At 40.2% G+C, this 14,219-nt stretch overlaps 2 protein-coding genes across 12 annotated transcripts in view; one reads left to right on the top strand and one right to left on the bottom strand.

Annotated features, from left to right (window-relative positions):
• Positions 1-14,219, top strand: part of pi4kb (phosphatidylinositol 4-kinase, catalytic, beta) — a 599,336-nt gene that overhangs the window by 88,086 nt on the left and 497,031 nt on the right. The window lies entirely within an intron of this gene.
• The window catches only part of cgnb (cingulin b), a 106,206-nt gene that overhangs the window by 70,220 nt on the left and 21,767 nt on the right, over positions 1-14,219 (bottom strand). For 4 of the 11 annotated variants that reach the window (XM_052045811.1, XM_052045820.1, XM_052045821.1 and 1 more), the window contains exon 2: positions 2,278-3,691. In XM_052045811.1, the coding sequence (XP_051901771.1) occupies positions 2,278-3,663 (1,386 nt within the window). In that variant the 5' untranslated portion in view covers positions 3,664-3,691. Of the gene's footprint in view, positions 1-2,277; positions 3,692-3,797; positions 3,841-3,975; positions 4,018-8,271; positions 8,369-14,219 lie in introns of those variants that run through there. The other 7 variants (XM_052045815.1, XM_052045812.1, XM_052045823.1 and 4 more) reach the window with 4 other exon arrangements.

Below are 14,219 nucleotides of genomic sequence, written 5' to 3'. Positions count from 1 at the left end.
CACACACACACACACAGACTGACTGCTGGTTTCTGTATTGATGGATGAAGAACAGCTGTGTGTCACTGCAAAATGTACATGTATTACAGGTATGGCTGAGCTCCTGACTTTACATGATTGACCACAGAAATCTTACAAGATTTTACATATGGCCTAATCCTCAAATGGCTATGGAGTCGATAATGTACCATTTTCAATGTCTCTGGGAACATTCACTTTCGACCAAAAGAGGATTTTACAGGTAATCCTTGTGATTGAATCTTGTGCTTAGAATTTCAAACATTACCATTTACTGAAAAATTAAGTAAATAGAAAAATGCCCAAGTCATCCCACTACCTATCCCAAAAGCACTTATCAGTGCATTAATTAGCCATTAATTGACCAATTTCATACATATACCACAGGATCTAGCAGAGGCGGAGGACTGCTGACAGAGGGGCCTTCTGAGGATGGCGTACACTGAATGAATCAATGCCGTCTGAGACCTAGAAATACCCAAGGCTAACAGAATGATGGCTCTTGCATCTAAAAGGACCGGAATACAAGGAGACAGAAGTTTTGCTACATTGAAACAAAACCCTGGCTGGACCACAAGTGGAGTGCGTGAACAGTCTGGGTATCCTCCTTAGGAGCAGCAGACTGGCCTTGAGGAAGTGCAGCACAAAATTTATCATAATCATGCCTGGACCTTAAAAATTAAATTACAAAATGAGACAATGTAAACAAGGATTGCATTTCTTTGAATTTAGATTAATACCATTTTCCAGCTGTTGGTGTACAGTCTGGTTCTACAGATAATCATCTAGGCACATTTTAAAATGTGGCAAGGACTTCTGGCTCCATCTTTCAAGCAGTGAATTCCACATTCTCATTTTTGTTGAGTGAACTAAACTGTTCAATCTGCTTCCAGTCCTTACACCATTTAACTTGATTTCATGTGCTCCAATTATTAACTTGTCTGCCTGAAGATATGCCCTTTCTATTCAATTTCATAATTGTACACCTCAATTAGAACTCCTCTCAATCTCCATTGTTCCAAAGTAAGCAACCCCAACCTAACTGATCTCTCCTTGTATCTAATATTCCCCAGCGCTAGCAAATTCCTCATAAATCTCCTCCGTACACACTCACTTTCTTACAATAGCGACTGAACTGTATGCAGCACTCTAGCCATGGCATCTTATACATCTTCAGCATGACCTCTTTGCCTCAGCCAATCAAATATCACCCATTTCCTTCAGAACCACAAATTGTCCCTGACCAATTCCAACCATTGCACTCCTCTGAGTGAGCAATTTGTGCAACTGTCAGCAGTTGAAATTTTAGGCTGTTGTAGGAATGCAGAACGAAGCTATACAATGAAAGCAGGGTGTGAAAGGGCAAAGTTGACTGTGACATTTCCCCCTAAACTACACCAATGGGTTGAAGTTGGATAAACAGAGTAAATAGGGAGTAAAACATTAACTTTGGAACAGGGAAGTTGATAACAACTGCACAGTTCTAGTTTAAAACCCATAAATACTTTGGAGAACTATAACCAAATTACAGTTTATACTTCACTAGTTATAGATCAGAGGGTGCCGATTTTTTGTGGCCTTGTGCAAGTCTCAGCTGCAAGTCTTTGCCACTTTTGGAAAACAATACAATCTAGCTTCAACCTCTAGTGTGATATTGGAACAATACATATATCCAAAAGTTATCGATATGTATTAAATCAAGGCTCCATCTGTTCTCTCAAAAAGATTCCATTGCAATATTTTGAACCAATATCAGGAAAAAGATGATCTGATCATCTTACTGCTACTTGTGGAAACTTGTAGTGTATAATTTGGTGTCTGATGGGGAACCACTTACTCTCTGATGGGGAAAACTACTTGCTCTCCCGCTGCTCTATGGTGAAACAAGCCAAGATGATGCTATAAGAAAATAGTTTTTCAGTAAATGAAAGGGCCAATTTAAATAAAACCACAGGCTCAGAGGAAGACAGAGCACAATATACACATAGGGAGCATGAGAAAATGCAAGTGAGAATGAGGCATACATTTGAAATAGCATTCATGTACTTGAAGAATTGGAGAGCTCAGACCTTTAACCCAGCACTCGCAAGTAAATATCTTGTCATTCCATTAGAACAGTCAGGCACTATGCCATAAACAATCATTGAACTATGCAACAATGCCAACTTTCACTGGATGCATTGTTAAAAATCATAAGTTCTCTACAATATGGTTCAAAATACTTATTAAAAAACAAAAGGAATATGTAAACTTTTCTACCTCTATATCCTGCTCAGTAAAGACTGCAGCCTTTTGATTCTTCTCCACTATGGGTTCCATTTCCATTTGTTTCTGATTCCATTTCCTGGGGATGCTGGATGTATTGAAAGTAGGATAGCACCCCGACTCCTTGTCAGGTTTGTTCCGAAATCCTGTTGTATATCCTTTAACTGCACTAGAAGATCGAGATGTGAATTGGATTGGAGAGGAAGACTCCTTCATAACTGCTGAAGGCTTTGTCTCAAAGATCCTAGCAGGTTCGATGTCTTTACCAACATCCATTATGTCACTGGATCGAAAAGGCTTTTGGCCAGCGCTGGTCTCAGACCTATTGTAAGTCTCAACTTCTCTCTTCAATTGTAGCCCAGTGCTGGAGGGGTAGGACTCTCTATCAAGGCTCTGTGAACGCCTGCGGTCTTCAGGGGAAATCCGATTACGCCGCACTGTTCTTCCTGTACGTTGCCCTCCTTTGCCATCAAATTTACTGATGAGGGTATCCACAGAAGAAAGAGGTTTGGTGTCTATTGCATTAACATCATTGGACTCCAACGGAATATCAGTAACAGAGTAAGCTTTAGCCATTGGCTTTGACATATTTGTGGAATTAAATACAGTATTAGGCCATGGTTTTTCCAGGTGCCTATGATTTGAGTTTCCATGACTTTTTCCTTTCAGACTGCTAACTGATCTCTCACTGTTAGCTGAAGTAGCAGGGCTTGGTGTCCTAAAGCCTGGTCTTTCTTCAGGCAAAAACTGGTAGTTTGGGCCAGGTTCTTTGGAAAACTCTAATTCATCGGAAATGAGCAATGATCCATGAGAATGAAACTTTCTCAGGTGCTCCTCATGGTGCATAGGCTTCCTACGCGGCAAGGACAGGTGGCCCTCATCATTTGAGTATGGAAGGGAGTTTTTGTTATTTTGCATATATATTTTTGAATCATAAACTTTTTCATAACATTTGGATCCAGTCTCCTCATCAGAGCTAGTACACTGGGAATCACTGCGAGAATGTGGCTGCACTGAGACAGTGTCTCCATAAGGGTTTTCTGGCACTTCAAACTCAGTTGCTTTTGTGCGTGTGCTCTGCATCTGTGTGCCAGGTATAGCATTGCTGTTCTCTTCATGGATACCACCTTTAATATAATCCATTCTGCCTGATGCCCCAGGCGCTGATGGTGCTCCATCACTGTTATTCAATACCACAAATGGCTGTCCAGAAATCCCCTGGACTCTCACCACAACACCATAGGATCCTGATTTGGCCAAATTCTTCTTGGGTTTCTTGATTTTATTGTTGCCCTGGAGGTCATCTATGAATCGTATTTGGACTCCGTAGTCCACAGGTGCCTGCTTGTCCACTGGGTTTTGTTCAACATGGCCATCCATTTTCTGCCTAAGGTCAGACTCTCAACTCCTGAAACAAAACAAAAATAGTTAATGACCTGGAGAACTCAATCAAAACAATCAGTCAAGGTCAATCAAGGCACTGAATTCCAAATATTTCTTGCTATTTTCATTACATCCACTTTTAACATGCCCATGGAAAACTTCAATGTATTAGTGCAACAGCAAACAACAGCCTCATTTAATCAACCAGCAGGTAATCTGTAAAAATAGAAACTTCAACTTTGTTCAGTACTTTAGCAATTAATCATTAAACTTGCTTTGAAATGCAAGAACAAGATACACATTACAAACCTCCATATCACTGGTGTTTGGAATGTGGGCAGGCAATTAGAGGGACAGGGTAACTGAGCCTTGAGCCAACAGAAAGCCAAAGGATAATGGAGTATATTACTGGATGTTATCCATCTGGGCCTCCAAAAGAATTCAAAAAGTGAATTAGCAAAAAAAGGCAGAGTTATGACAGATGAAAATTAACAAAGGGTAAATTCTAAGGTCATCCTTTTATGATCCAAGATAAGAGGGGGAAACCCCTTTTCTTCCACAGTATTTCACTCCTATCTCCATTTCTAATTTGGGTTTCCTTATACTGACTGACATTGACTTTTTGCTTTTTGACACCTTACTACACAATCAAACCTTACATACAAATGTCATTGTTGCAAAAATAAAACCACCTCTGTTCATCCTCTAGCCATGAAGGCACTGTCTATTAAACAGAAATGAATGGTAGTCTCCAAATGATCTCTCAAGTGGTCACTTGAGTAAATAATCTCTTGTGCAGTTGAAGAAAAGCAAGCTGCTGCTGCGTTCCAACTAAACCAAATCTGCATCTTCTGCAGACTCAATTCCAGGAGAATTCACTTCATAGCAACCATGTAGAAAAAAAAATCCTGGCCGCTTTTCTGCTCTTAAAACATTAATCAGGCAAGTTGGATACTAAAAGTTTTGATCCTACAAATCAAACAAAAAGGACTAAATGCAGCTAACTAATTGTGAGTAGCAAGATGATGTAAAATTACACACAACTTAAACAAAAATTGGTGATTCGACTGAAAAAGCCAATATTTATGTTCCTTGTGTATTTGTCCAGCTTCCTTTTAAATCATCTCTGTATCAAAAATATCCATGATACCAAGTCTCACACCCATGACTTATGAGGCAAAAAGGTTTTGTCCAAATTCAGTATCATATTAATTCAAGGCCAAAGTGAAGATGAACTCTTTCTGTCATCTCTACATTCATACCATTTCTTTAGCCAGGAAGCTTGCTTCACCCCAGATTACAGAGTATTTCTAGCATTGTTTTATTTCAGATTTTCAGCATCTACAGTATTTTACTTATGCATTTATAATCTATGGCTTGAGTTTCATCTTTAAACATACTTATAAGCACCAGAAATGGTTACCTTACAGGCATATCATCACAGAAAATATAAGGTAAGATTTGACCAGTGATTTTTCCACTGATGTTGGTTACCAAATTACTAAAATCATGGGTTCCTGATCCTGGATACGTGGGCATTAAATTCCCTGCCAGTGCCTTCTAAAAGAGACCTCAAGTTACACATTAGATGCATCTCCAACTGAGTGTAAAGTTCAAATTCCTTGAAAACATACCTTTTGACTTTGGGAATCTTGGCCTCTCATACAGGTCAAATCAAGTATTTTTTTTTGAATATGCTTTCCCCGACTTAGGCATTCTGCCCCATATTTGTGTACGAATAAAATACAACAGAACATAAAATCTTCTAACTAAAAAAGTGGAGGTAGCTGAAAGGATTGCTGGGAAGAAAGTCTAAAACAAAAGTGGCAAAGTTTTAAATGCTGAAACAGGAAAAAAGGCAGCAAATTATAGGTATATACATGATAGGAAAATGTTTTTAGTGACAGAACAGCTGTAGGCATATATTTGTTACTTTGCAACCAAGAGATAGGAAAATCTTTACATAGGCAGAAGACAGCTGCAGTGAATATATTTATAAAGAACAATGACAATGTGGTCAGATCTATTGGAGGCTCGGGGGGGGGGCGAAGAGATGTTTTTCATATCATATAGCTTACTTTAGGGTGAAATCTTAATGTAAATTTATGATAGAAACATGGCTGCTTTATCACAAAAACACAACCACAAATCTGCCTGCAAGAGTAATAAGGAAGCGAGTTGGAAACTAACCTCTCAGCTTTAGATTAGGGACCAATACTGGTTGAGGCCAACCTCTCTTTTCACTCTCATGGAAAAGAGGCAAGTACTAGCTAGGACTAGGATACACTGGTAGAACTCAATCCCTTTAAAAACTGTTGGCATGTGGGACCTCCACCCTATATTAGAATAAGTAATATGGCTTAAAATCTGTTTCAGTGTTCACAATTATCACTGAAGAGTTTTATCTGTACTTGCAAGTAATTACTTTTAATCAAACTATTGCCACATTGGGAAAAAAAATGATCCCCACAAGATCAATTTTTTTTTTAAAAACAGAATCAGGTTTATTATCACTGACATGTTGTGAAATTTTGCCGTTTTGCAGCAGCAGAACAGTGCAAGACAAAGACATAAAAATTACTACAAGTTACAAAAATATATAAATAGTGCAAAAGAGGAACAACAAGGTAGTGTTTGTAGGTTCATGGACCATAACTGGGAAATTCATAAATCGATCATCTCCCAATGAAGATGCAGTGGAATCCCTGTGGAGTATTCGGGGTCAATTGAAAAGGTTTAAACAGAATGTCATGCATAACTCTTATAAACTCAAGTTAGTTTTACAATGCAGAAGCAGCCCTGTATTATCTGCTGGTTGAGACAATCTTGGTCAAAAGGGGGTAGAGTCTTAAAATTAGAATTTGCCGTCAGGAGTTCTGAAGAGGGGTACCTGACCCTGATCCAAAACTGGTTTCTTTCCACAGATGCTACATGACTGAGTTTTTCCAGCAGTTTTATTTTTGTTTCAGATTCCAGCATTTGCATTTTTATTTGTTTTCCTTTCAGGAGTGAAACTAGGCTGGCAAAAATTTGGAAACTTGAATGGTGGAACAAGCTGGAATTAAATAGCCTCCTCTTTCCATGTTCATCCTGTACTAAGAGCATTCTCAAATGCCACTTTGTTGCAAGATTAAATAATTCTGAATTCCCAAATGTTCCTATTGATAAATTCTGTTGTGTAGCTGACCCAAACTCTATGTAGAAATCCAGCATCAGGGTTATAAAGGAGGTTTTAAACAATGGGCAAATCCCAGCATTGAAAATTGTACTATCCAGAGAGACAGTACAACTACTTAAATAATTAGACTCCAAATTGTTTGGATTAAATGACTGTAAGCATACAGTGAAGTGGGTGAAGTACATAAAACTTGTTCTTGTGTTCAGAAAAGACAATGATAAAAGTATTGCTATAAAAGGTGCTCTGTGTTATTATTACACCAAATGCTTTGTTCTGGTTATGGAGAGATTGGCTACTTTGCCTCATCACACATCAAATACTTTTGGGTGAGGTAACACTGGGCAGCAAAGGACAGAAACACCAACTAAGTGAATCTAAATTCAGAAGACTAATACGGGGAACACAAGTACATAAGGTATTGGATTACAGCCATCATTTGAATTGGAATTGTGCAAAAAGGTGATGGTACAAGTCTCAGGAATGAAAATTTCTAATAAATAATAACAATTTTTACATAAGGAACGACATACCCATCGACACTAATACGCATAGGAAAGACAATTACTGCTTCAAAAACTGGAGTGAGAATTCCAGCATATTTGTTCCACTAACTCAAGGTGCCGGTTGCAAATACAGCACTTGAGAGAAATCAACTAAGAACACTGGAAATCTAAGACTCCCCCAGCTGTACAGTTTATTTACACACTGCTTTACCACTGAGATACAGGACACTTACACGCACAAAATTTTGTTTGCAATTGATGATGTATTTCAAAAAGCAAATCAGTGAAAGTGATTCTTCACAGTTTCAAAACCTATTTCATTTCAGATCCTGACAAAAAAAAACACTACGAAGTACATTCAATACATCCAAAGCCAGCAAGCAAGAGCCTTTTATTCAACAGGCTTTCAAAACTGACATTTTAAAAGCTGTACCAAAGACAGAATTCACTTCTACCTTAAACTCCAGCCCAAAGTAACAGAAGCTGCATGACTATGATCTTGGGAATTAGAAAACGTGTTTAACCTAAAAGTTATAAATACACACATTTCCATTAGCTTTATATCGTAAGGTGAAGTTAACAAACGATGTTTGCTTGCAGAAGAAAACAAGAATACAAGTACACCAAAAAATGTTCACAGGAGCCATTAGAATAAACTTGCTGCAAGGAAAGTAGGAAATCCAAACTTCCACCATAATTTTGGGATATATGCACTATCAATAGCTTTAATCATTAAGCATGACCATGGTAATTGTTAAAGATTACGAAACAGAAGAAACAAGATAGCCATGAATAAATATTTTACAGGCCAATTTGCTCCTGTGTTTGGCTGTGTTTATCATTGACATTATCTTCTCTCCCCCCATCTTTGTGATCTTCAAGCCCCATTGTCACTCAGCATTTTACGTAAAAAGGAATAATCACCAAAGCAGTAACTACTTTATTTGGATGGTGCTACGAGCACAGGCTGGAACATGGAATTGGAGGAAGTTGCAGTGAAGAAAAGTTCAGGAAGGGATTCCTGAAACAAAAAAAAAGAGGGTTTTAAATTGACTTCCAGTCCACTAACATCTTAATTTTAAAATTCCTACCTTGGCTTTCAAATCTCTCCCACAGCCCGCTCTTTGTGAGTTCAATGAGATTCATCAGCCTTTTGAGAAATGTTCCTTGGGGTTTAGCCTTTAATACATCCCTCAGTACCTTCGCTCCACCATCCACAGACATTAGGCCTTATTTCTGGAATTCACTCAGCAAACATCTGCCCTTCATTCTTTAAAATGCTGCTTAAAATCCATTCATTAACCTTTCAATTCTGTCTAATTATGATTTTGCAAAAACCTTTAAGCATATTAATGTATTAAAGACACTATAAAATACAAATTATAGGTGCTTTATGGAGTCAATCTAATGAAAAACACCACAATATTCTCTCCACATAGCCCAAGCTTGAAAGTACAAACTCCTGCAGAAACTTATTTATAGCCTAAAAAGAATACTTTCCTATGTCAACCATTACACATTGCTGAAATTCTGGTGAAAATACTGCAGAAGATTTGCTTAAGGCTGGTTAATTCAGACATGTAGGAGTATTTTTGTGAGGAGATGCAAGTTACTTAAGCAATTTGGAAAACTTGCACAAAGTTCAAGTGCCTCAATTAATCACTAAACAAATCATTGTCTGCATTATAACATTCTCTCTTCAAATGAAAACAAAAAACTGGCTACAATTTGTATTTAACACAAATAATGTTACTGCTTTAAAAAATGCAGAACTGAGAACCTACACCAGAGAAACTAGGAAGAACTTTCATTTTTCACTGTACAGGACATTTAAAACAGCAAGAGTTTTTTTTAAATACTGTAAAATTCATGAACAAAGTCAGTAAAGTAAACCAATATAAGTGCCACTTCCCAAGTTCAGCTCCCTGGGGTGACAAGGGGAAACTGACATCATTACAAGATACATGATGCAAATCTCCTGCTATGTCAACTACAGTATAAATGGAAAAAAAGTGTTCTTTCTACACATGTAAAAAAGTACAGCAATCCTCTGTACAAACCTAAAGCACATTATCCAGCAGAGATCACCCTGAACCAACCTGAAGGAGACACAAAACAGGTATTGTATTTCAACGATGACATTGTCCCATTTTTTGATTTCTAAAGGACCCAGCTCTTACTGGGATTTAGTTTCACAGGGTTGCTCAACCCCATGACAGCTTGGCCTAATACCTGCTTTACGTGCAAAGTTTGAGAGAGCAAGTGAGAGCACATCAGGGCAGGCATCACATCCTAAACAATCCCCGAGCTAACCTGATATTCACATATTAACAAGTCACTGGATCACAATCAGGAGCAGGTTTTATCTTCTTCCTGGCCCAGGGTGCTAAAGCCATCTCCATGTTCATTGTAGAAGAGTAGAAGAGCAATTCCACAAGCAACACTTTACAGTTGCACTCAAAGAATATTAATTCTCAGACAATTGCGCAGACTTCAGCGAAGTTAGGGATCAGCAATTACAATAGCACTGACATTTCACAAACAAAATCGGGCGGCACGGTAGCGTAGCAGTTAGCTCGACGCTATTACAGCACCAGCGATTGGGGTTCGATTCCCATCACTGTCTGTAAGGAGTTTGTACGTTCTCCCCGTGTCTGCATGGGTTTCCTCCGGGTGCTCCGGTTTCCTCCCACATTCCAAAGGCGTACGGGTAGGTTAATATGGGTTTAAAATGGGCGGCACAGACTCGTTGGGCCGGAAGGGCCTGTTACTACACAGTAAATAAAGTTTAAAAAAAATATTGTTCTCCCATTTAACAGGCTGCCTAATGCAACAAAGATTAAAATGGCATCTGTAGTCTTTAAGGATCAATATTTGGCGTCACCCAGATGACTGGGAATAAAGTGCTTGAAAAACTGACCCTTTAAAAGTGTGAGTTGTTTGAATAAAAGAGCAAAATAATGTACAACTTTGCTAGGCTCTATACTTAGACTTCCAGAGTTATCCAAGTTTGGAGAGTGAGAGAGCAACCACAGTTATAACTGGTTACTGGAAACACAGTCAGGGGGAGCGCAGGACAAGTCAGCTTTGCATTCTTCTGAAACAGCACAACAATCTGGTGTCTTACTTCACAAATTGTGCAAGTCAAATCATTGTGGGTTTTCAACTCTCAATTCTTTTTAAATGGTGAAAGTAATAGTGCCAATGTCACAGTAACTGCCCAGTCTGTCGTGAACAGTTGAGAACAATCCATCAACGTGGAATATTAACTCTACTTCTCTCTCCAGATTGCTGCCCAAGCAACTGAGCATTTTCAGTATTCTCCTTTTGTGTTTCAGATTTCCAGTTTTTGTTTTCTGACCAGAACAATAGAACAATCTCCAGAGTCTGGTAGGTGATAGGTGGAAACTTAAGTGGGGGGAAAAGGTTAAATGGAACCAGGTGGGAGAGGAGGAGGATAGAACCAGAGGCTGGTAGGTGATGGAACTAGATAAAAAGGAGGGATGATGAGCAGATGGAACCAGGTAAGAGAGAGGTGATAGGAAAGGTGAACCATGAGAGAAAATGTGAGTGATGGGCAGATGGAACTAGCTGGGAGAGGGTAATGAGTCTTGATAACAAAGAGAGGGAATGAATGAAGGTAGAGAGACCCTGGGTGGAATGGTGGGAGCAGGAAAAGAACAAGTGGGTGTGATTATCCAACATTGGAAAATTCAACATTCATACCATTGGGTTGTAGGCTACCAGAGCAGAATACAAGTTGCTGTTCTAGTTTACTTTTGGCTTCACCATGGCTGTGGAGAAGGTATAGAACACAGAGGTCAGTGTGAGAAGGGGAATTGAAGTGACATGTGCCAGAAGCTCAAGACGCCCAATGCTGACAAAGAGCAGTTGCTCTGAAAAATGGTCATCTAGTCTACACTTGGTCTCACTAATGTAAAGGAGGCCACATCACAAGCACTGAATGCAATAGAGCAGGTTGGAGGTGCACACGTATCTCTACCTCACCAGAAAGGGGTGCTTAGATCCCTGGACAATGGTGAGGGAGGTGGTGAAGGGACAAGTATTACAACTCCTACAATTGCAGAGGAAAATGCTCGGGGTGGTGTGGGTGGGAAGAGACGAGCAGACCAGGGAGTCATGGAGAGAGCTTTCCCTGTGGAGAGCAAAGTGTGGGACAGTGAAACCAGCCCTTCAAGCTGATCAACATTCCATAACTCCACTTTCCCATAATCTGATTCCCCTACTGATTAGAAATCTCTCTCAACCATAAGTATACACGAACACTGTCGACATCTCTCTATGACACAGAGTTCCAAAGACACACAAACCTCTGAGAAAATGAATCCTTCCTATTTCAATCTTAAATGAGTACCTGCTTATTCTATGACCTTGTTCATTGGTTCTGGATTCCCCCATAAGAGGAAACATCCTCTTAACATTTACTCTGTCTAGAATATTACGCTTCAATAAAAATCACCTCTGATTCTTTCAAATTCTAATGAGTGGATACCCAACCTGTTTGGCTTTTCTTCAGAGGACAATCCCTCCTTACCCTGGATCATCCTAGTGAACCTTCTTTGAAATGCCTCCAATGAAATATCTTTCATGAAATAAGGGATACAAAATTGTCCACAGTACTCCCGATGGGATTGCACTAACACACTGTACATTTGCACTCTAACCCACTTGAAGTATGGGCAAACGTTCTTTTATCTTTTTCTATTACTTTCCATATCTGTATGGAAGTTTTCTGTGTTCCATTCCATGCACAAGGACTTCCAAATCCCTCGATTTCCTCCAATAACACACTGAACTTGTGACAACCTTTTATGAGGCATCTCATAACTAAGTTCAGATACAATATACCTACTGGTCCCCTTCTACCTACTCTGGTCAAAGCTTCCTCAAAAATAATCAATTTGACTCCCACTTCTTGAAGTTACACTGACTCCATTTCATTAGATTATGATTTTTTGAATGTGCTATTACTTTCTAAGTAATTGATCCCAATACTTTTCTAAAAATAGATGTTAGGATTATTGGCATATAGATACTTTTTGCCCCCCTTCCTTTTTTGAATAGGGGTATCACACTGGCAGTTTTCTAGTCCTCCAGTATTTCTCCACAACCGAAGGACTTTTGGAAGATTACAACTAATGCATCCAGTAGCTCAGCAACCACTTCCTACAGGGTCCAAGGATAAAAGCCATCGGCCCAGGAAACATAGTATTAAGCTAACTAATGGGGCTAACTGATATCTCTTGTGATGGTATTCATTTCTCCCTGGATTTATTCAGTATTAATGGGATGTTCAATGTATCTTCTACTATTAAGAATGATATAAAATCTTTGTTTAACTCCCCCATTTCCTTGCTCACCATAACAATTTTCCCAGCCTCATTCTCTAAAGGGCCTACGCTCGCTCTTCCTTTTTATATACTTATAGAAACTGTTATTGTCTGTATTTACATTTCTCTGTAGTTTGTCTTCGGAGAAAAAAACTGAGGTTTCGTTAGTTTAGCTTCGGCAGGAGTCGGGACTTCAGAACAGTTAAGTTTTTTTTCATTAATTCTCATCGGGAATAGTTGGGCAGGACTGCGCAGGCACGTGATGTCAGCAGTTAGCGTGTGGGCAGTTTAAAACGAAGACTGCTATATCCAGCGGGCAGCGTTCGGAGCAGGCTGCGAAGTGAGAAGGAGCAGAGTTACTGGGCTTTGGCTCAATGGGCTTAGGTGTAAAGGGGGCGAGGCAGGTGAGTAGCTGGTAAGTAAAAGGTAAGGTTTACCTTTATTGTCATAACTTTTAAGTAGAATACAGCTAGGTTGGGAAAGAATAGTTTCAGATGGAGGACATGGCTATGTGTGCTGCAGCTGCATGATGTGGGAGCTAGTGGACCCTGCTGTGGTGCACGGTGACCACTTCTGCAGTAAGATTTGGAGGCTGGAGGAACTTCTGCTCACAATTGATGAGCTGGAGTCGCAGCTTCGAACACTGCGGAGCATCAGGGAGGGAGAGAGTTATGTAGATACTGTGCATCAGGAGACAGTCACCCCCCCCCCCCCCTTAAAGCAGGTACCTCTAGGGTTCAGGAAGCAGATAGAAGGGTGACTGTCAGGGGAGAGAAAAAGAAAAAGGGAACAGGCAGAGGACCCCAGAGGCTGTTCCCCTCAGTAACAGGTTTTCTGCTTTGGAAGCTGTTGAGGGGGATGACCTGCAGGGATCAAGCAGCAGTAGCCAGGTCTCTGGCACTGGGACCGCTCCTGCTGCTCAGAAAGGAAGGGAGGAGAAGAGGAGGGCAGTAGTGATAGGGGACTCGATAGTCAGCGAAACAGATAGGAGATTCTGTGGAAGTGAGCATGAATCCCAGATGGTATGTTGCCTCCCAGGTGCCAGGGTCTGGGATGTCTCTGATCGGGTCCACAGTATCCTTGAGCAGAAGGGAGAACAGCCAGAAGTCGTGGTACGTGTTGGTACCAACGACACAGGTAGGAAGAGGGATGAGGTCCTGAAAAGTGAGTTTAGGGAGCTAGGCGGAAGGCTGAAGAGCAGGACCTCAAGGGTAGCAATCTCAGGATTGGTGCCAGTGCCACGTGATAGTGAAGGTAAGAATAGGAGGAGATGACAGATGAATGAGTGGCTGAGGAGTTGGTGCAAGAGGTAAGGTTTTAGATTTGTGGACCATTGGGATCTCTTCTGGGGAAGGTGGGACCTGTACAGAGAGAACAAGTTACACCTGAACCCGAGGGGGGCCAATATCCTTGCGGGCAGGTTTGCTAGGGTGGTTCAGGAGGGTTTAAACTAGTTTGTGAGGGGGATGGGAACCAGAGGGGTAGTCAGAGGAAGAAGTGGATGTGGAAAAGTCAGATCTA

Source organism: Pristis pectinata, chromosome 40, assembly GCF_009764475.1.
Source record: "Pristis pectinata isolate sPriPec2 chromosome 40, sPriPec2.1.pri, whole genome shotgun sequence".
Taxonomy (NCBI): Eukaryota; Metazoa; Chordata; class Chondrichthyes; order Rhinopristiformes; family Pristidae; genus Pristis; species Pristis pectinata.
Note: the sequence above shows the minus strand (reverse complement) of the source record. Positions and strands in the feature narration are given on the sequence as shown.